The sequence below is a fragment of the Littorina saxatilis genome, linkage group LG10, assembly GCF_037325665.1.
Source record: "Littorina saxatilis isolate snail1 linkage group LG10, US_GU_Lsax_2.0, whole genome shotgun sequence".
Taxonomy (NCBI): domain Eukaryota; kingdom Metazoa; phylum Mollusca; class Gastropoda; order Littorinimorpha; family Littorinidae; genus Littorina; species Littorina saxatilis.
Window position 1 is genome coordinate 20,299,716 of NC_090254.1, and position 22,500 is coordinate 20,322,215.

The following is a 22,500-nucleotide window of genomic DNA, read 5'->3' on the forward strand; positions in this document are numbered from 1 at the left end:
GTGTGTGTGTGTGTGTGTGTATAAAAGACAAAAGGGGACTCGTTTCGCACATGAATATAAGGACACGATTTTTGGTGGCAGAAGGTTTGATGAGCAGTAAACAGGCACTCGCAGATTTTGTGTCAAAAAGTTCGTTTTTTTAATGAAAACGTCGGAGTAATGGGATAAAAAGCTTACACACCTCGTCCTGAATATCGTGCATATTTTCCCTCGGGTCGATTTACAGGTATTACCTCGCCAGAGGCTCGGTAATACCTGAAAATCGACCCTAGGGAAAATATGCACGATATTCAGAACTCGGAGTGTGTAACCTATATATATCACACTGTATTCATTTTTCTCACGTACATTCGCACCCATTTACGTTTTCATCTGCATCACACCTCTCAGACAGGCATTACTGTTCTCCGTATATCAGGATCTAAATCTTCTGCGAGAGTTGCTGATTCTTTTCTATTGCCCATTCCCGCCAGCTATCTGGGCTTTGTGGAGACATTAAATTTACTCAAACTTGTCAGAATATGTCTGTTTTTAGTTCCGGCTTAGCCGGTCATCTGTTTAGTCGGTCAGTCGGAGAATCTGGTCAGAATATTGATTTATTAGTGGGTCTGATTGTAGACACAGCCATTGTTACAAAGAGACGAAATGAACTTTGGCGACACACACAACCCAAAGACACTATTCAATATTTGTCCGATTTTTGTGTGGAGGCAAAGTAATTTGGCCTACTTATAAGGTGTTCAGACAAGATTATAACCACACAAAAAAAGTAATTTGGCTGAAATAAAGGAATTCGGACAGACATTGCACTCTTGGCAGGAACGTCAGAAACTCAATGGAAAATTTAACCGACTTCCAGACACACTTTTAGTTAGACTTTTAGTCAGACTTTAAGCCAATCCATCACCTTAACCAATCACTGACCTGTTCACTTGATAGAACACAGATTCCAGTGACTGGGATGTTTTTAATGTTCGTTCTGCTATCAGCAGACATGCAAAGGATGTGGACATGTAGAAGCAGTAATCAAAGACGCATGGACAAGATAAAAGAAGGATAATAACATAATGACAGGTAAATCAGACACAACTACACACAGATAAAGCAACATTTGAGACGTCATAATACGAATAAAGGCGTCACATAAAACGTCCGTCACTTCTGCTGCATTTCTCCCATGGAACTGACAACGAATATCGAGAATACATTTTGTCTCGGTGATTTCGTCATATCAGCAAGCAGAAAATTACTCGTGAGGTTCCCGTAAGACTGTTGATGTATCTGTATCGTAGGTCATTAAGCCATCATGCAAACTAAACCGGCCTGGTTGGCCTAGTGGTAAGGCGTCCGCCCCGTGATCGGGAGGTCGTGGGTTCGAACCCCGGCCGGGTCATACCTAAGACTTTAAAATTGGCAATCTTGTGGCTGCTCCGCCTGGCGTCTGGCATTATGGGGTTAGTGCTAGGACTGGTTGGTCCGGTGTCAGAATAATGTGACTGGGTGAGACATGAAGCCTGTGCTGCGACTTCTGTCTTGTGTGTGGCGCACGTTATTATGTCAAAGCAGCACCGCCCTGATATGGCCCTTCGTGGTCGGCTGGGCGTTAAGCAAACAAACAAACAAGCAAATCATGCAAACTGTCTCTCATTAGCTTAGGAATTTCCATGGGATAAGAGCTTCAATCCACTTGGACGCACACACAAACATGCTGAATCAAGTCAGCAGATTGGCATACGTGTCACTTACAAAAAGAATTCATCAACAATTGCTTCTCTGCACTGGAAGGAGCAAGGGTGTTGATGTTTCGGCATGCTTTTACGGCCAAGGATGTTCTGATCTCGTGCAAAAGCCTGATCAATATATGTAGTGTTGACCACGATCGCGAGAAAGAATGCATACATGCACCCATAAAGGACCTTGCCTGCCATTTCTGCTGTGAGAGCCTTCTTCTTCTTCAGCTTCCAGAATGTTCTGGTTACGTGTGAGCTCGTTTGCCCATTTGGGTTCCCCAAACTATACTCTGAGAGCATAGTCAGCTTCAGTCCGTTTTCGTTGAGTAGGCATGCTGAGTATTTTCGTGTTTCCATAACCCACCGAACTCCGAAATGGATTACAGGATCTTTTCCGTGCGTACTTGGTCTTGTCCTTGCGTGTACACACGAAGGGGGTTAAGTCACTAGCAGGTCTGCACATAAGTTGACCTGGGAGATCGGAAAAAGCTCCACTCTTAACCCACCAGGCGGCAGCGACCGGGATTCAAACTCTTGACCTCCCGATTAGGAGGCCGACGTCTTACCACCACGCAACTGCGCCCGTCGCTGTGAGAGCCAATTCATTTATGCATGCTCAAACCCCTCTGTCACTACTTGTAGCATAAAAAAAACAATGCATACATGTACCTTTAAAGGACCTTGCCTGCCATTTCTGCAGTGAGAGCCCATTCATTTCTACATGCTGAAATCCCTCTTTCCCTTCTTGTAGCATAAGAAATAATACATACATGTACCTTTAAAGGACCTTGCCTGACAGTTCTGCTGTGAGAGCCCATTCATTTCTACATGCTGAAATCCCTCTTTTCCTACTTGTAGCATAATAAATAATACATACATGCACATTTAAAGGACCTTGCCTGCCATTTCTGTTGTGAGAGCCCATTCATTACTGCATGCTCAAATCCCTCTTTCCATAGCTACTTGTAGCAACAGAAACAATGCATACATGTACCTTTAAATGACCTTGCATGACAGTTCTAGCCTGAGAGCAGATTCATTTCTGCATGCTGAAACCCCTCTTTCCCTACATGTAGCATGAGATAATGGCTCTCCCAGGGAGTCTCCCGTTGAACAATCTGGCCCAAGCATTGTCCCTCGTGCGGACACGCTCTCAGGACATCATCTGTCATCTTGCCTTGCAATCTTTTCTCTTGTATCTCAGCTATCTCTTCCCTTGCTCCCAGACGGACAGACGCACTCGGTTAGTGTGCTTTGCATCATGTAATACGGACTGAAGTGCTTAGGCCAGACGCCGCTCATCGCTCACTGACACACCAAGATTGTAAAAAAAAAAAATGAAAAAAAAATGGAAACACGGTAAAAAAAAAAAAGACCTATGTTTTTTTATGTTTTATGTGTGTTGTCCTATACAATTGTTGTTATAATCGTTTACAGGCAGGCAGGGTGTGCCGAAGAAAATTTTCCATTTTTATGTAATATTTTGCTTGACAATAAAGTGCTGTTATTGTTATTGTTATTGTTAAAACAATGTAAAAGAACAAATTGTGAGAAAAAAACCACAGAAAAAAGCCTGATCATTATGATCGGACAGGGTCTTAGTCAGGAGACCCGCTAAAGTGTTGACATGTCGGTCGGGTTTTCATGCAACAGACGGATCCATATACTTTTAAAAACTAATTTCATTCATTTCATGAAGCATCAGTGTAACGACCTGTTTATTGCATGCTATATTCTGGGGTAATCTGTTCCAGGCATCGTCTTAACGTATATGTAATAATATTAGTAGTAAATTGTAAACTCCCTTTTTATGAGCTCCATAACAGGCAAATAAACATGGACGAGTAGTGCTCTTCATGAGCTGTCTTCTTTGCAGAGGAAACTTTGAGATACATACACATTTGTGTCATCGCCGATGAAAGATTGCCGTATGCTTACGTCATTGTATTATCATGAGGCATTGTCAGGAGCTTGGAGTCTATAATAAGGACTTCCAGAACACCCTACGTAGATGTGTCAATCTAGCTGACTGTTCCTATCATTTTCAAACTAATCCCATTCATTTCACTAATAAGAAGATTAAAAAAAAAACCTCATTTGGTCAGAGTTTATAATTTATCATGTTGGTTTGTTGTTGCTGTTTCTTATCTCGAAAACGCATGGACTCAGTCGAGACCAATGGGCGGTTCTGGTGAGGTTATGCCCCCTCTTTCTTCCGGCTGGTAACTGGCGCCACCTCGCGGCAAGATCACACGAGAAAGGAAAAAAACCTTGCATTGGTCCCACATAGCATATCGGTTTGGTACGAGTAACAGTTCGTGTGTAAGTCGTGCATTTTATACGGTAAACAGACAATGGTCGGTTCTGGTGAGGTTATGCCCCTTCTTTCTTTTGGTTGGTAACTGGTGCCACCTCACGGCAAGATCACAGGAGTTGTCTCGCGTTATCACCCCAGAAGCGCTCATTCAGCATCGATCTTACAGTCTGTTTTTTTCTCGCCCAACTCTTTAACATTATTGAAAATTAAGGCGTACCACAGGTTTTAATGCTCAGTCTTTTACAGTCAGTACTTTAAATCTTGTTCAATATTTGTTTCAAAGTTTAAAAAAACCTTTTCCGGGGTCACGTCCCGGTGTTGATCACCGAACATTAACACAGACATACTGACATACATACAGACATACTGACATGCAGACATACTGACATACAGACATACTGACATACAGACATACTGACATACAGACATACTGACATACAGACATACAGACATAAAGACAGACAGCCAGTCAGACATAGAGAAGGGCACACACACACACACACACACGCACACACACACACACACACACACACACACACACACAAATACACACACACACACATACACACTGACACACACACACACTCCCCTCTCTCTCTTTCTATCTCGATTACACACTCTCTCACACCCATCCGCCCACCCGCCCAACAAACAAAAACCAGCAACCAACTCACTCTGTCAGCGTGTCGTTGATCATGTAATCCAAGTAGTGACCCCAGGCCTTGGCCGCCACAGCAGCGGTCAGTATGTGTTCCAGTATCATGCCCCAGCCCACCACGAAGGCACACAGCTCGCCCAGGGTCACGTAGCAGTACGTGTAACCTGTCCCCGCACGTGGTAGCCGTCCCGCTAGCTCCGCGTGACACAGACCTGAAAGTAATAAAGATGAGGAATTTGGTCAAAAGTCAACACTACATTCATCAAAAACTTACTTCAATGCTGTCCTTAAGTGGCCGAAGCCGACTTCGCGATGCATACTATGCGACACTGGCCGCACGAAGCTAAGTTTTCGGTGAAGCCGACTTCGCGATGCATGCTATGCGACACTGGCCGCACGAAGCTAAGTTTTCGGTGAAGCAGACTTCGCGATGCATGCTATGCGACACTGGCCGCACGAAGCTAAGTTTTCGGTGAAGCAGACTTCGCGAAGTCGACTTCGGTCTGAATTAAGGACTGCCTTAAAACACAGTCCTTGCTACACGTTTTGGCTCACCATCTCAGATCTGGCCAATGTTCTTACATGGTTGTAAAGATGGCTCTTCACTCGGACACATACGCTTAAACTAAAAATCAACAGCCTGTGTGCTCGCTGTGCAGGATTGGCAATTCTTTGTGAATTAATTTCTATAAAGCTACTCTGCAACCCACAGATTTTACAGGCCGTTCAGACCTCAACTCCCACCTCCAAAAAAAAAAACCCACCCCACCAAACAAAACAAAACTGGCCAGCACGGAAATCCTCCTTGGCATTTTCCGCATTCACAAGAAAGAGGTTTTTATCAAGTGCCGTTTACATTGCAGCCTTTCAACCAACTTTTCCAACTTGATGACGCTCCCGAGTCTTTGAGGTAAAGTCGGCGACAAGTCTGCCATGTGAACGGCCCCAACGGTTTAGGTTCGATTTAAGTCAGATTTAGCCGCGACTCGAAAACTCGGTTGAGCACAGCTCGACTAGACCGCGACTTAGCGCAGATTTTGCGCAGACTTTCCTTATCGTGCTTACCGATTGGTTATCTCTAGCCATACTGCTCTCCCGTATTAGGACGTAACTCCGAAAGCTGAACTCAACTTCAAGTTTGCCGAGAATCGTCGCTTAAAACTAAATTTTGTGCTGTTCACATGGGCAGTGATTTCCATTTGACTTGGCGCCGACTAGAATCGCTTGAACGTTGGGGGAAAAGTTGGTTGAAAGTCTGTCATGTGAACAGCACTTCAGCGATGCGTTGAAATATTTACTAACGAGGCCGGACAACTATACAGACCTGCCAAGAGGGAGGTGACGCTGGCTAGAATGACGGACAGTACTGACGAAGGACCAGCTTCGTTTTTGGTCACGTGGGATGACATCACGTACACCCCCACACCCGCACAGCTCCCCACTCCTAGAACAAATCATCATCATCATCATCATCATCATCATCATCATCATCATCATCATCATCATCATCATCATCATCATCATCATCATCATCATCATCATCATCATCATCATCATCATCATCATCATCATCATCATCATCATCGTTGCCGTCGTCGTCGTCGCTGTTGTCGTTGTCGCCGTCCTCTTCCACTTCCTCCTCACAACTATCACTATCGCTACCATGGTTATCATCATTATCGTCGTTGTCGTCGTTGTCGGCAGCAGCAGCAACATGACAGCCCCCGCTTCTGTAATCGTCATCAGTAGTGATAGCTGCCACACAACATCTAAAAACATTTTCTTCGCCTCACCTCTCTTCCAAATGTATTCGTGAACAAAAGACCAAAAAATCATTTCTCGCTCGACGCTTACACACAAACAATTGAGAGAAAAAACACACCAAACGAACGAATAGAAGAACGAACGGTTGTTACATACTTTACCTACACGTGTTAGCATGCGCTCACATACACACGCAGGTATACACAGTAGTTTTAAACTGGATGTCGGCAATGTGACCTGTTTTTCTCATCGCAAAAAGCTCTGGCTGTTTCCAAACAATCAAACTCACCAAGCCCCACCAGGTCGAGATAGCTGAGGGATCGTCTGAAGTCCGTCTGCTGCAGGCTGCGTGCGTCCCATGGCTGTCTTCGCCCGATGGCGTCCAGTAACTCTCGGCAACACCGCATCACACCTCACGCTTACCGCCCCTGAAAGAAGCCATGGAGATTTTCTGTGGTAAAATACTATGTTGCGAATCAGGATAATTGACATTTTTTGTACTTTTACCATATGAATATGTATTTTCCCTTTTTGTTGTTGTTGATAAAACATCATTTGTGACCAACACTACTGTATGGAGTTTCTTGGTTGTTGTTGTTGTTGTATTAAAGATAAACTCTTGTGCCATATCTAGCGAATTGTCATTCATCCTGTCCAAGATTTAAACACATTATCTGACTTGTAAGCAGAACTTTTAAGCACACACCATTTCAGATTAGGAACAAGAAACTGCAGGTGAGAAGAACAAGAACAAGAACAAGAACAAGAACAAGAACAAGAAGAAGAACACAATGAAAATGTACTGACCCAAAAATGTTTCGGTGAGTACATTTTCATTGTTATGTTGTTACACAACATTAATTTCGCAAGGTACCTGCATTCAATATAACTAAAAACAACACAACCTAAAAAGTACAAATACAAACTACTTCTACACTATTATCAGACTGAACCGTTCTAAGGCAAGAAGTGCGCCAGCACCACCTCTGGATAGCAGTTTAATTCATTTATCAGAACTTGAGCAAACATTGACAACAAGCCGGCAACAGTTCTTTAAATGAGATTAATGAAATTAAAATTAATAAACGTGTCGTGTTCCGCAGATTCTAAAAATAGGAAACCTTACATTCGCAATGAACTTCAACCACAACGTCAATGTAATCAAACTAAAATCAAGTTATACCCCATGGGGCTGATGTTTTAAACCTTTCAGCAAAGAATCAACTTCAATCAACATAAAATCCAGTTACACAGAGGCACTGGTGGCTAAAACCCTTCTACAAAGAATCACAGCAGTCTTTGTAGAAGGCCCTCCGACAAACGAAACCATTATAGAGAAAGCCAGTGCTGTTTGAAAAGTCGTGGCTAAAACTGATTACACGGTCTTGGAATGAGCACAATCACAAAAGGCGAGGTTAGCTTTGGAGGTTGTCCCGTCTAGACGTGTTTACCGTGTACTCTAATTGGTGGGTATGTGAGGGAATTTCTCTTGAATTTGGGCGATTCTGCGATGGGGTGCTTTTGGGTGAAGGTTATGTGTAGGGTATGTCATTTATGTTTTCTGGCAAATGCCAGTCTAATCATGAAAAAAAATCTGCACAGATTGATGAATTAGAACGTCTGAAAAATCTGCCACGGACATTTAAACGATATAGTTGCGTAATCATCAACATCACCGCCACCGACACCATCAACAGACCAACAAAAGCATAATTATGTGTTTGACAGCGCATGGCGGTCAAACCGAGCAACAACAAAAACACAAAAGAACAGGTGACATGAAACTACTTTTATTGTGCAAGAGAACATATTTCAAACAACGTTCTGTCTTGCCTTTTTACACGTGCCAGTTCCCATTACATAACATCTGATTAAGAACCAAATTAAAGAAGAATAAGCGCTATAAAGACGATATCATCTTCTGACGAGGCAATTGTAAGCTTACTAATTAGACGAAACAGCATTGACACTTTGAACCCAGACGAAACACACAGGGTTGAATTCATCTTTTCAAAAGATACAGGCAGCCTTTGAAGACGGCATTTATCTTAACAAGTCATCTGAACCAGTCTACATTGCTTCTATTGACAATTGGAGCCTATACAATTATACTGATTACACAGCTTGTGTTGTCAACGCAACCTTGCTTTCTCCAAGAGCGATCGGTGGTTTTTGGAAACGATCCTTTCAAAATGAGCTCATTGCGCTAATTGCGGCTTTCAAGATATAATTAGTGGATAAAAGAGCACTTGATCTTTGGTTCTGGTACAAAGAAAACGGACGGCACTGGTTTTGCCATCGAAGGCGATATAAATGTATTTATTCCCCCCTCTGCTTCTTTACCTCTGTAAACTTGTAGAGCTAGTTATTTTTCGATAATGACCCAGCAACCAAACAAATAACGACCCAGCAACAGCCTGAATCCTCGATAATGCAATGGGTTGAGAAGTTGTTCTGTTTCGGTACTACTTTTTGCGACTGAAAAGTTCCGAACGCTCTAATGTACGAAGTATACATCTCTGGAGCAAACAATACAAACATACCGCATTTAAATGAACAACTACAGGCCTGAACACATGAATCTCCATATAACATCCATGAGTTCGGTTGTTTTCTGAATCTTGATCTGCTGTGCTCAAACGTTCATCACAAGCAATTTCACAAGGCAAGTAACTCATACTTTGTCTAGCGACAACAGTAGTTCCCCTTCTTTTCACTCAGTTTCTTCGACAACAGACTGCAATCCGACGGTCAGTTTTCAACAATATTTCATTTAATAAACAGATCACACGCAACCAAATGCACACATCTCATCAATTTAAACAACATAAAGCGGTTTCATACACTATTTTTCCCAGAAAACTGAACTTCATACAGTTTCTAACGTTGGAACACGGGTGCAAAAGTTCGTCTGCTAGTCCCATTTGACGAAAGAACATTATCCTAAGCGATACCAAAACATATACAGAACACACAATATCTGCCTTTGCCGCCACAGCAGAATAACAGCATATCTGTGTACTTGATTTTTAGTCCAAATTAGGAAAACTGACAAGAAGTGTTAACAGAATGGAATGATTTGCACGGAACTATACAACCGCGCATTAATCGATCGCCTGCGCAGGTTGACTGGTTGAGTGAATAGGATTCGATCAAACTTTCGCAAAAAACCTCCTCTTTTCTTTGAATAACTGAAGAAAGGAGGAATAAAGAGGTTACACACCTCGTCTCAGTGATTATAAAAAATAATGGTCTCAGTTCGCGGTCATGAAAAAGCTCGCTAAAGCTCGCATTTTTCATGATCCGCTAACTTCGACCATTATTTTTAATAATCACTGAGACTCGGCATGTAACCTCTACGTATTAGACCTTTTATCCGATAGGTCGAATCTATTTCTATGTCCTTTTGTTTCTCTCTCTCTCTCTCTCTCTTTCTCTCTCTCTTTCTTTCTCTCTCTCTCTCAAACTCTCTATGTCCCTCTGTCTCTCTCTGTCTCTTTCTCCCTCTCTTTCTCTCTCTCTCTTTCTCTCTCTCAAACTCTCTCTGTCTCTCTGTCTCTCATTAGCGCGGCCTCTTTCTCTCTGCGTAATGTTTTTGCGTTTGCACGTTCATGTCTATTCTTTCTTATCTGTGTCCATACGCAACTGCCCTAACCACGCTAAGCTCACGCCAAGCTGTTTTCGTCTTCTGTCTGTCTGTCTGTCTGTCTGTTTTTCTGTCTGTCTGTCTGTCTGTTTGTCTGTCTGTCTGTTTTTCTGTCTGTCTGTCTGTCTGTTTTTCTGTCTGTCTGTTTTTCTGTCTGTCTGTCTGTTTGTCTGTCTGTCTGTTTGTCTGTCTGTCTGTCTGTCTGTCTGTTTTTCTGTCTGTCTGTCTGTCTGTTTGTCTGTCTGTTTGTCTGTCTGTTTTTCTGTCTGTCTGTCTGTCTATCTGTCAGACTGCCTTTGTATGTTTCTCTCTGTTCTTGTCCCTCTATTTCTCTCGTGTCTTCTCTCCTCATACCTGAAGCTGTTCCCCTCCCTTATCTTTACTCCCCACCCTCTCCCTCCCACCCTCTCCCTCCCTCCCTCCCACCCTCTCCCTCTCAACCTTTCTCCTCCTTCTTCTTCTCTTTCTTCTCCAGCAGTTCCTCCAGCCAAGCCCAAGATCCCCAGTGATATTTTTTCTCTCCTGGTCTTGTGTCCACCCGTCGCCTCCTTCGACACACTAAGCATAAAACCGTGATTGCTGCAAGACGCCCAGATGAGTCTGGTCTGGAAAGGTCCGGCCCAAATTGAATCACTAGTCAAAGGCCTTCCTGGGAGCTAGTGATTCAATTTCTCCCCAGATGTCGCCCCGGAACGCTTTACACGCATGGGCGGCTTTTCGGCCCAACCCTTAAAGGTTTTGGGTTTCAATAGAAAAGCGCTGCCAGGGGTATATCCGGCCGATTCGCTGGAAAGAAATCTTCGCCCGGAAATGTTCTTTGAGAGAGAGAAAGATTTGTGAAATTCCGTTTCCGATGAATGTCTTTGTTTTCTTATTTCTCAGATCTGAATGTTTGAATGTCTGGGTGTCTTTCTATCCCTCTCCCCCTCCCTCTCTCGCTCTGGAACACAGCCAAACGGACAGACACGAACAGAGGCGCGCGTGCTCGCACAAACACACACACACACACACACACACGCACGCACGCTTGCACGCCCGCACACACACACACACACACACACACACACACACACACACACACACACACACACACACACACATGAATTAAACAGCTAGATCAAACCAGCATGACAAGTATCTACGACAGTACTGTCCTGATTGCTGTTTGACAGTGATGTGTCAGCCGGAAGCTACTGTTTATGTGCAATCAACCGTACACAGTGCATACACATTAGCGTTCTTTGATCAGCCAAGCGCATCTTTTGACAAATCTTTTACAGGCTGTCAACCAGGTCCCTGTTGATTTTGCCGCCTGTTGTGTGAACGGCAGACAGAGTTGTGAAACAATTAGTGTTTAAGTGAATGGTGTGTGGGTAATTTATATTTTACATGTCTAATTGTTTCACTGTGTGAACTCACTTTTGATGAACTACATATTTTTGACGCTTCTGCATTTTATGTTCTTGTTTCCAAAAACACAATAGGACTTTGATATACAGAGTAGATCTAAGAAAAAAGGTGTGGATTTTCACAGAGATTAGCAGCTCAGCTCAACTTACATTTCACTCTCAGTAGCCTCTCCGAGAAATCCCTATGGCCATGACCCCTACTCTCTAACGAAGTGGCTGGTGGGAATAAAATATAAACTTTAAGTGCTGTTCACATTGCAGACTTGCAACCAACTATTGCCCAACTTTAGTCGTTTGAAAATCGCTCCCATGTCGTTGAGCCCGCATCGGCGAAAAGTCTGCCAAGTGAACAGCCCCAGCGTTTTAGAAACGATTCGGGCCAGACTCGTCAGCGACTCCAAAACTCAGTTGAGCACTTCTCGACTCGGCAGTGACTCGTCAACGATTTTGTCCAGACTTTTCTTATCGCGCTTACTGATTGGTTAGCTCTAGCCTTCCCTTCTTCGGACAACAACGAGGACGACCGGACAATCCCGAAAGGTTAAGTCTGGTTAGAATCGCCGCTTAAAACCAGTTTGCGAGTTTGTGCTGTTGACATGGGCAGCGATTTTGATTTGACTTGCCGCCGACTAAAATCGCTTGAAAGTTGGGCGAAAGTTGGTTGCAAGTTGTAAGTCTGCAATGTGAACAGCACTTTACCACACTATTCAAACTTTCCCTAAAGACATGTTTCCGAAGATTTTTGACAGCGCATCAAAGTAGACGTGCTTCGTCGGGTTCTAACGAAGAATAGGAAGGAAAACAGTGGACGCGTGTGAAGTCCAAAACTTGGTGTATTAGTTCCAGGAAAGGACAGGGACCTTGGGAAAAGGTGATGCTCGCATCAAAGGGGTTGACATTGTTGACTTTAATGATGACAACAAAGAGAGAACAGCATCCGTATTTTCACAAGTAAAAAAAAGTATTGAGAGCTGTTAAGTGTTGTGAATTTATGGTCGTGGCAGAGAGAAAGAAAGAGAGAGAGAGAGAGAGAGAGAGAGAGAGAGAGAGAGAGAGAGAGAGAGAGAGAGAGAGAGAGAGAGAGAGAGAGAGAGAGAGAGAGAGAGAGAGAGAGAGAGAGAGAAGAGAGAGAGAGAGAGAGAGAGAGAGAGAGAGAGAGAGAGAGAGAGAGAGAGAGAGAGAGACAGCGAGAGAGAGAGAAACAGCGAGCGAGAGAGAGAGAGAAACAGAGAGATAAAGACACAGAGAGAGAAAGAGAGAGAGAGGGTAAACGATCCCACAAAAGAGGAGGGCAGACTTTTCCCAGATGCAATAAAATAAGCTATACCGCAGCACATTAACCATGCGCCGGCAACAAACGGCTTGAAATGGTCTGTTAATTTCATTTCCACAGGACGTGAACACCATAAAACATGAAAGAGAAGTCAGTCAAACTGCTGGCATGAATTCAACCTGGCAGCACTAAGGCGTGTGCGGTTGTAAAATTAAGGCTCGGTCAATTAATTCCACGATGAAGTCCCCAAGGCCTATGGACATGAGCGTCAGAATATGAAAGAGATCGCAGCAAAATCTCCGAATTAAATTCTTGACAGAGACGTCGCTGAATCTGGTGGCATGAATTTAACAATGCAGCAATAATTGCATATGCGGTGGAGAATAAAGGTTCGGTCAACGACTTCAACGATAAAGTCCAAGCGGCATGTTGACACGAACACTACAACATGAAAGGAAGTGCAGCAAAACAGCTGAAAAATGAATTCAGCCTTGCAGCAAAGCACTTGCGAATGAATGCGCGGACGTTGACTTCAAAGGGCAATCCCCACAGGTAAAACGGCAATGGCAGAGCAAAGAGGCAAGAAGCTGTAAACCTGTGAACCACCACGTTGCATTTTCGTGGCAAATTACGGTCGCTGAATTATGGGTCCACATTCTGACAAATTTAGATAAATAAATGAGCTAAGCTCGGATATGGAATTTGGCCACAGAAATTCGAGAAGCCACGTTGAATGAAGTCAGGGCGTTACAAATATTTCATTTCTGGAGGGAGTTTTACCGTGCAGTAGAAAAATGCAACTTATTCAAACAGCTAAACGAATTCAGCCGCAGAAAGGCCGACGCACAATGCACACACGAATGGTGAACAAATTGCACAACTGAATCCCATATGACTTGCATTATGCAATACACAACAATGCAAAAAAAAACACAAATGTATCGCAAACGAGATGCATTTTTAATAGAAATGGGATTTCCGGTCACATCATGAAATAGGACTTTACTAAAACTAAATGTACGCGTAGAAGAATGGAAACGCAAACGATAAACATGTCCGTGGTAATTGTAACAGTGAATAAATAATAGCGATGTGGGGAAAATGTCAAATTCCTGAGGGATTTCGTTATCGTCACAGAAGAAAGGAAATCATACATTGAAACGGTAGTTCCGACACTGTTGACCGGCCAATATTCTTGATGCATCAAGACAGTTTCCTGACATATATATAGTGCGTCCGATTATCAGTGTTTATAGAATGGCATGTCGGATAATTAGCCTTCTTTTATCTTTATGTTCACTTTCTCTGTCCATCGGACAGACGGGCATTACCGCAAAACAAATCCTTGCCATGTTTATGATTGGTTCAGCGTTTAGACAATAGCAGTAAGAAGTTTTCGAATTACGTTTACTTGCAGTTTATCAGCTCATTTATGTAAGTGCTGTAAACTACTTCAGATCAGTTGTGAGATAGTTCATTTTCAAAAAATTATGATTTGGTGTGCACGCGGCAAAATGGAAGACCCTCCGCGAAAAATGCAACAACAACAATAACAAACTCAAAAACTCGTTTAGAATAGTGTTGGCCTATGTTGGTTAATTGCATGTGATACTGTACTCTTTTTAATAAACTGATTCGAATATCATAAACATATAACATTGTCGAGAATAGTGTTGGTGTTATAAACTAGCGATAGGTATCACCAAAAACAAACCGTGACGCAAAATGTATAGCGTTTAACACCGGAATACCGATCCTAAACACGTATAAACGTTTCTGCGCCGTGCATCAGGCCGAGAAAGATCAGCCATGTGTGTTTTCAAACATCCTTGTTGATAATCTCTTAAAGCTGTCGTTTAACAACGGTAAAGAAGGAAGTCGGCGATGCGTCATTGCGATACATATAACGGCAGTACAACCACAATACTATGTCTGTACATTTACACTGACAGTAATAGGCCTGATATGAAATTGCACACCGACATTGAGCCTCCTCTGTACATTGACACTGACACTGAGCCTCCTCTTTACTTTGACACAGACACTGAGCCTCATCTGTACATTGACACAGACACGGAGCCTCCTCTGTACATTGACACAGACACTGAGCCTCATCTGTACATTGACACAGACACGGAGCCTCCTCTGTACATTGACACAGACACTGAGCCTCCTCTGTACATTGACACTGACACTGAGCCTCCTCTTTACTTTGACACAGACACTGAGCCTCATCTGTACATTGACACAGACACGGAGCCTCCTCTGTACATTGACACTGACACTGAGCCTCCTCTTTACATTTACACAGACACGGAGCCTCCTCTGTACATTGACACAGACACTGAGCCTCCTCTGTACATTTACACAGACACTGAGCCTCCTCTGTACATTGACACTGACACTGAGCCTCCTCTGTACATTTACACAGACACTGAGCCTCCTCTGTACATTGACACTGACACTGAGCCTCCTCTGTACATTTACACAGACACTGAGCCTCCTCTGTACATTGACACTGACACTGAGCCTCCTCTGTACATTTACACAGACACTGAGCCTCCTCTGTACATTGACACAGACACTGAGCCTCCTCTTTACATTGACACAGACACTGAGCCTCCTCTGTACATTTACACATACACTGAGCCTCCTCTTTACATTGACACAGACACTGAGCCTCCTCTTTACATTTACACAGACACTGAGCCTCCTCTGTACATTGACACAGACACTGAGCCTCCTCTTTACATTGACACAGACACGAGCCTCCTCTGTACATTGACACAGACACTGAGCCTCCTCTGTACATTGACACAGACACTGAGCCTCCTCTTTACATTGACACATACACTGAGCCTCCTCTTTACATTGACACAGACACTGAGCCTCCTCTTTACATTTACACAGACACTGAGCCTCCTCTGTACATTGACACAGACACTGAGCCTCCTCTTTACATTGACACAGACACTGAGCCTCCTCTGTACATTGACACAGACACTGAGCCTCCTCTTTACATTGACCTAGACACTGAGCCTCCTCTTTACATTGACACAGACACTGAGCCTCCTCTGTACATTGACACAGACACTGAGCCTCCTCTTTACATTGACACAGACACGAGCCTCCTCTGTACATTGACACAGACACTGAGCCTCCTCTGTACATTGACACAGACCTCGAGCCTTATCTGTCCATTAACACAGAACCTGAGCCTTATAATTATTATCTGTCCATCGACACAGACACTGAGCCTTATCTGCACATTTACCCAGACATTGAGTCTCATATTATCTGTCCATTTACGTCGACACTGATTCCTTTATGTAAAGTGGTGTTACTCGATTCATAGACCGAGGCTTGAAAAACTATGTCTGAGTTTTGAGTGCTCATTGAACGTTACTGCAGCATAAACAGGCAGCAGAAGAAGCCATGTGGTCATTGGGGGCCCGGTAGCCCAGTTGGTAGAGCACTGGATTTGTGATTGGAAGGTCGCAGGTTCGAATTTGGGCCGGGACGGACACGGGTCAACTTTATGTGAAGACCCAGAGACGGATGTCACCACGATGGCACGTAAAAGACCTCGGTCATTCTGCCATAAGTGCAGATGGTTGAAACCACCTAAACACGCATACACTTGTGTATCTCATCTAAAGTCGGGTTAAACCTGGGAACATGCTCCTAATGGCTTTGCCGTGAGGGCGCAAAACTTGAATTTCTCGCCATATGGTCATTGTCGTTTGTGATCAGATGGGGACAAAACCTGAATTATTGCGGTCAGGAAACCCACCTCAATGGTCGTTTTATTGCTGACACAGAAACGGATGGTAAGAGTCCCATGATTATTTAATGACTTCCTGTCACATGTTTGGAATAGTGTTTTTGTTTGAGTGCGTGTCAAACAAAACACTTGTCGCGTGTCAGTGCGGAACCGTTCCGAATTGTATGTTTTATTCATTGGGTTGATTAGTTTGCTTCGTTTTCTCGTTTGTTCTGTGATTTCTATTTCTTTCATTTTAAATATGATTTATGTAGAATCAGTCTTTTCAGAATAAGGCTTTTCCGCAGTAAAAATAGAACAGAAATATATGTTGAAAAACAAAAGAAATCGGTAATCACCAACACAAAGACAGCACACACAAAGACAAAGTCGAAAATTCGCCTATGGAGGCTTTTTCGGGAGAACGAATACACAGGAAAACACAAAGAAAAAGCAAAAACAAAACCAGCTTAAAACTAAAAAGGGGTTACAATATGTGACCCTCCACCACGGAATGAGTAGCATGTCGCCTTTGCATGATTTTCATATTTTTACATTTTCTTAAAGAGTTTTTTATGCTCTATCCAGTGGTAAAAACCGTTTTAGAAAAGAGCGCAAACTTTTCGAGTTATAAGCCTGTGACTAAGGTGACCCTCACACTGTTACCAGACACTCCCCGGACTTATATTAAGCCTAGCGCAGAACCGCGCGAGGTGACATGCGACTCATTTCGTGGTGGAGGCTCACAATATGGAGGGCAACATAAAGGAAAAAAAACTCTAGTCACTAAAAAAAAAGACATTTCAGGGGAGAGAAGTAGTTAGAAGAATATGGGAAATACACAAACACACAGACTAAATTGAACAACTAAAAAAGGACAACAATGAAAATAATATTAATGATAAACAAAATTGTATGTCACACACTAACTTTGGATATGGCAGAATGTTAAAGGCACAGTAAGCCTCCCGTAAACCATCACACATACGGTCAGGCTTTTACACACAGTACAAATACCCTTTCATTTAAACACTCCCCGATTGAGAACATCCTAGGTGCCCTCCGTAAAGAGCGAACAATTTTCAAAGAATTTATTTTTGCGTGGTTTATCTTACCCCTGAGCCATCGTGAACCCGTGTGATCCAGTTTCCCTTTTTCACAATGTAGTCGTCAGTTAGTCATTTGAATGCGACTCGATGTCAGCTTATCTACAATAGCACGTTTTTATGCACGAAACAAACGGCTGTGGTTCACAAGAACTCTAGCGATGGCTTTTGACTGTTGAGAGGAACGGCGATATGCCGCATAAACCGTCGTCTGCTACGACCCTTGCGTGACCCTGCTTCCGGGCTTTTCTTTTTTCAAACTTTCACAACTTCGAATTGCACTGATCTTGTCTTGATGAAAACACGCTGTCAATTTATTATTTAGATTTTAAAAGTTAGGTCTAGCGCAAAAACGCACCACGGTCCAAAAACTTTCTGATTATCATCGATCCACGGCTATCGCCAGTTTAAGGGAAGTAACTCATTTTTGACCTGAGTTCAGGATGGGTCCAAAAAGTGTTCGAGACAATCTGCAAAATTAATTCTTTAAAAATTGCTCGCTCTTTACGTAGGGCACCCAGGATGTTCCCGTTTGGTGAGCGTTCAAATGGAAGGGTGTTTGTACTGTGTGTAAAAGCCTGACAGTATCTGTGATGGTTTACGGGAGGCTTACTGTCAGGGCGTGATTTCCGGGATATTCACAACAGCCGTCCAGCACCAAAACGAGGCGCCATTGTTGTAAAGGCCAAGTCCACGAAAATGAATTCTTTGAAAATTTCTCACGCTCGACAGAAAGCAGCCAGGATGTTCCCGTTCGGTGAGCGTTTAAATGGAAGTATGCTTGTACTGTATGTAGACGCTCGGGGAGCTCTGTGATGGTTTACGGGAGGCTTACTGTGCCTTTAAAGAGCTTTGCTTTACTGTATGCAAGTACACATCTACAGTCGTTTTCTTAAAGTTAAGCATACGTTTGTGGCTGATTTTTACAAAGTTCAAATCCCAGAGATTAATGGTTGCGTATTGTACAATCATGCGTCAGATGTTTCCTTCGGTGTTTTTGACAACAGCATGTTTTACAAAATATCTTCTAAAATGTCTAATATTTGTTGAAGTAATTCTAATAAAGTAAACATTCTATTATTTTCTGATAAAAGATCTCAAAATTACTTGCAAAACGCATTTAAAAGAGAACAGATCACAATTAACGCACCAGAACTATAGGTACATATTTTCCTAAGAGTACAGAAAACAAAGCATTTTTTGAAGAGAACAGAACAAAAACACAAATCCCGTTGTACAAACTGCCAACAAGAGTGACAAAAGATCCGGAAGTAGAATTGTTCTATATGGATAAGGATAAGATAAGATAGAATGTCATATAGTCCTGTGAGGTTACCCTCATGGAAATGCGGGCTGCTTTCTCACTGGGTACAGCGAGCTGCCATACAGTATCCGGCGCTACCCTTTTTTTTCTTCTTTTTTTCTGCATGCGTGTATTCAGGTTTTCAAGCCCTGAGACTTTCGCTGTAAACTTGGGTTCTTTATCGTGCGCATGCGTGCACACGGGGGTGTTCGGCCACCGAGGAAAGTCTGCACAAAGTTGACCCTGGGAAATAAATCCCTTGCCGAAGGTGGGGATCGAACCCACGCCGATAGCGACAACTGGTTTTGAAGCCAGCGCAGCTACCGACTGAGCTATTTCCCCGCACGGGAGTGTTCGGCCACCGAGGAGAGCCCGCACAAAGTTGACTCTGGGAAATAAATCCCTTGCTGAACGTGGGGGTCGAACCCACTCCGATAGCGACAACTGGTTTTGAAGCCAGCGCACGCTATGTGCACGTCAGTCCAAGTGTAGCAACCAACTCGTGCACCAGAAACACAGACCGAGGTTCGCGAAAGGAGCGCAACGCGCATAATAAGTTCTTTCCAATCAGTCGCCCAAAAATTCCCAAGATACTTTTATTCTCATTAGGAGAAAGACGCGACCAACAATAACAATTAGATCACACACTACAAGGCACGTAGACAGGCTAATTATCGATAATTTAAAATTGCACGACCACCTGTCCTCAGTCGAAAATTGAGACTTCCGTGACTGCGTCTACGTTTTACCCCGAGACAGAATTCTCACTTGGAACTGGCACAGTCTTGAGCTAGCCAGTATCAATCATGCATAGCCCGAATTGGCAAGGGAACAAAACTGAAGGAAAAAAATGGTGAAGTGTGCCACGAGGGTAAGGAATTGTCTCGAGGTTTACTGTGGGTGACCGAGTGGTAACGCACTTGCGCTCGGAAGCGAGAGGTTGCGAGTTCGACCCTGGGTCATGGCGTTAGCAATTTGGTCTCCCCCTTTTCCTAACCTAGGTGGTGGGTTCAAGTGCTAGTCTTTCGGATGAGACGAACAACCGAGGTCCCTTCGTGTACACTACATTGGGGTGTGCACGTTAAAGATCCCACGATTGACAAAAGGGTCTTTCCTGGCAAAATTGTATAGGCATAGATCAAAATGTCCACCAAAATACCCGTGTGACTTGGAATAATAGGCCGTGAAAAGTAGGATGTGCGCCGAAATGGCTGCGATCTGCTGGCCGATGTGAATGCGTGATGTATTGTGTAAACAAATTCCATCTCACACGGCATAAATAAATCCCTGCGCTTTGAATATGTGCGCGATATAAATTGCATAAAAATAAAAAAAATAAAAAATCCCTGCGTACCCACGGAATACACGCGATATAAGCCTCATATTGATTGATTGATTGATTGATACTGTGTGGTGAGTTTGCACGTGAGAGGATTGTCTGTTTGTTTGTTTGTTTGTTTAACGCCCAGCCGACCACGAAGGGCCATATCAGGGCGGTGCTGCTTTGACATTTAACGTGCGCCACACACAAGACAGAAGTCGCAGCACAGGCTTCATGTCTCACCCAGTCACATTATTCTGACACCGGACCAACCAGTCGTGAGAGGATACGGCGTGGCAGACACAGTCATGCAAAAGCATTTTGGTGACAAAATTAATTTTTTAGAGAAAAGTGCAGAACAGACACGGAGGCCAGAACGGTTCTAACTTTTGTAAAAATAAATAACATTTTCATTTTTTTGGTCGTTAATGTAGATTTGCTTGCGTTTACAGTAACAGAAACGGAAAGAAAAAAAATCATGTTCACATAATGTGTCCCAGAGAAAAAAAGAAACTTAAGTTAAACTGACCTGACTTCCCAAGAACAGAATACAAAAGACAAACAGTATGACAGAAATAAATCTATGCATAATGTATCCTCAGGCAGCCGCTCGTCGTGCCAAAGCTGCTGCAGCCATTACCGGCTGATGATGAATTAAAAATCATATTCTAACGCATAACAGAATTGAATTGTGAGGAAGAAAGTAGGAACATGCATCATTTCGTCAGTCATCGTTGAAATTGCAAGTCACATAATAAAGTCAAAAGAATATATAGCCACAGGCACTGTCTCTCTCGCTAATGGGTAAACGTGAAACATTGATGAGTAGTACAGTGAAGTGTATGTGCAGCCCCCTACTCTAACAAATTGGACTTTTTGTCAGATTAATTTTGACCAAACTCGCACCAAGAAGGGCAGAAGTAGCGCTCTTATTTGTTAAATTCGTGTGCTTTTTGCAGAAGAAAGTTGACAAGAAAATTGAAAAATGGGAAAGAAATACATTTTCAAAATCACAGAAGAAAAAAACATGAAAGGTTTGATCAAACAACAGGACGAGAAGGAGGTACACGAAACCCAAACAAAAACAAAAAAACAAAAAAACAAAAAACACACACATCGGCAGACAGGTAGGGGCGGGTATTTTAATGGGGTTGGGGATACATTATGTATCAGAAAAACGTACACAAAGTATAAAACAGAGAGAAGAGAGAGAGAGAGAGAGAGAGAGAGAGAGAGAGAGAGAGAGAGAGAGAGAGAGAGAGAGAGAGTCACAGAAAGACAGAGACAGAAAGAGAGAGAGAGAGAGAGAGAGAGAGACAGACAGACAGACAGACAGACAGACAGACAGACAGACAGAGACAGAAACAGAGGCTTAGAGAGAAATACTGAGACAGAGACAGACAGACAGACAGACAGACAGACAGAGACAGACACAGAGGCTTAGAGAGAAAGACAGAGACAGAGAGACAGACATACACACAGACGGAGAAACATGGACAAAGAGATCCACTGAGAGAAAGAGAGACATAGACAGACAGCTAAAGAGACAGACAGACAGAGACAGACAGACAGTCAGACTGAGGCAGAACAATCAGAACACAGACCACCTGCTCACAAGGTCTGAGCAGGTCCTCATATTCAGGCTGCGGACAGGCCACAACCGAATGAACCACCACCTTTTCACCAAGTTCAGAATTGGCCAGTCAGACCAGTGCCCTTGTCAAACAGGCAGCATGACAACGGAATACCTGCTGCAGACTTGCCCACTACACGATGGCCTCAGGAGCCAGATCTGGGCGGAGGCGACCACGGTGCAAGGGAAGCTCTATGGCAGTCTGGACGACCTACAGCGCACGGCAACATTTGCGCGGAGAACCGGCGTTTCCATCTGAGTGATCGACAAGAAGAAGAAGAAGAAGAAGAAGAAGAAGAACACAGACTGACAGACAGAGACAGATACAGACAAACAGAAACAGAAACAGAACAATAAGAACACAGACTGGCAGACACAGACAGAGACAGGCAGAGAAAAACAAAGAGACAGAACAACAAGAACACTGACTGACAGACAGAGAAAGCGACAGACAGACAGAGACAGAACATATAGAATACAGACTGACAGACAAAGACAGAGACAGACAGACATACAGAGACATAACAACAGACCCGTTTACCCCCATAAGTGTTTTGGAGTAATGCTCAGCCCCAAA

General features: G+C 43.3%; 1 protein-coding gene across 1 annotated transcript in view; it reads right to left on the minus strand.

The window, feature by feature from the left end:
* The window catches only part of LOC138978377 (cationic amino acid transporter 2-like), a 138,574-nt gene that overhangs the window by 56,855 nt on the left and 59,219 nt on the right, over positions 1 to 22,500 (minus strand). Inside the window, exons 2-4 of the mRNA XM_070351104.1 lie at positions 6,759 to 6,897; positions 6,030 to 6,149; positions 4,722 to 4,917 (exon numbers count right to left, since the gene is read on the minus strand). Coding sequence (XP_070207205.1) covers positions 4,722 to 4,917; positions 6,030 to 6,149; positions 6,759 to 6,876 — 434 coding nt within the window. The 5' untranslated portion in view covers positions 6,877 to 6,897. The remainder of the gene's footprint in view (positions 1 to 4,721; positions 4,918 to 6,029; positions 6,150 to 6,758; positions 6,898 to 22,500) is intronic.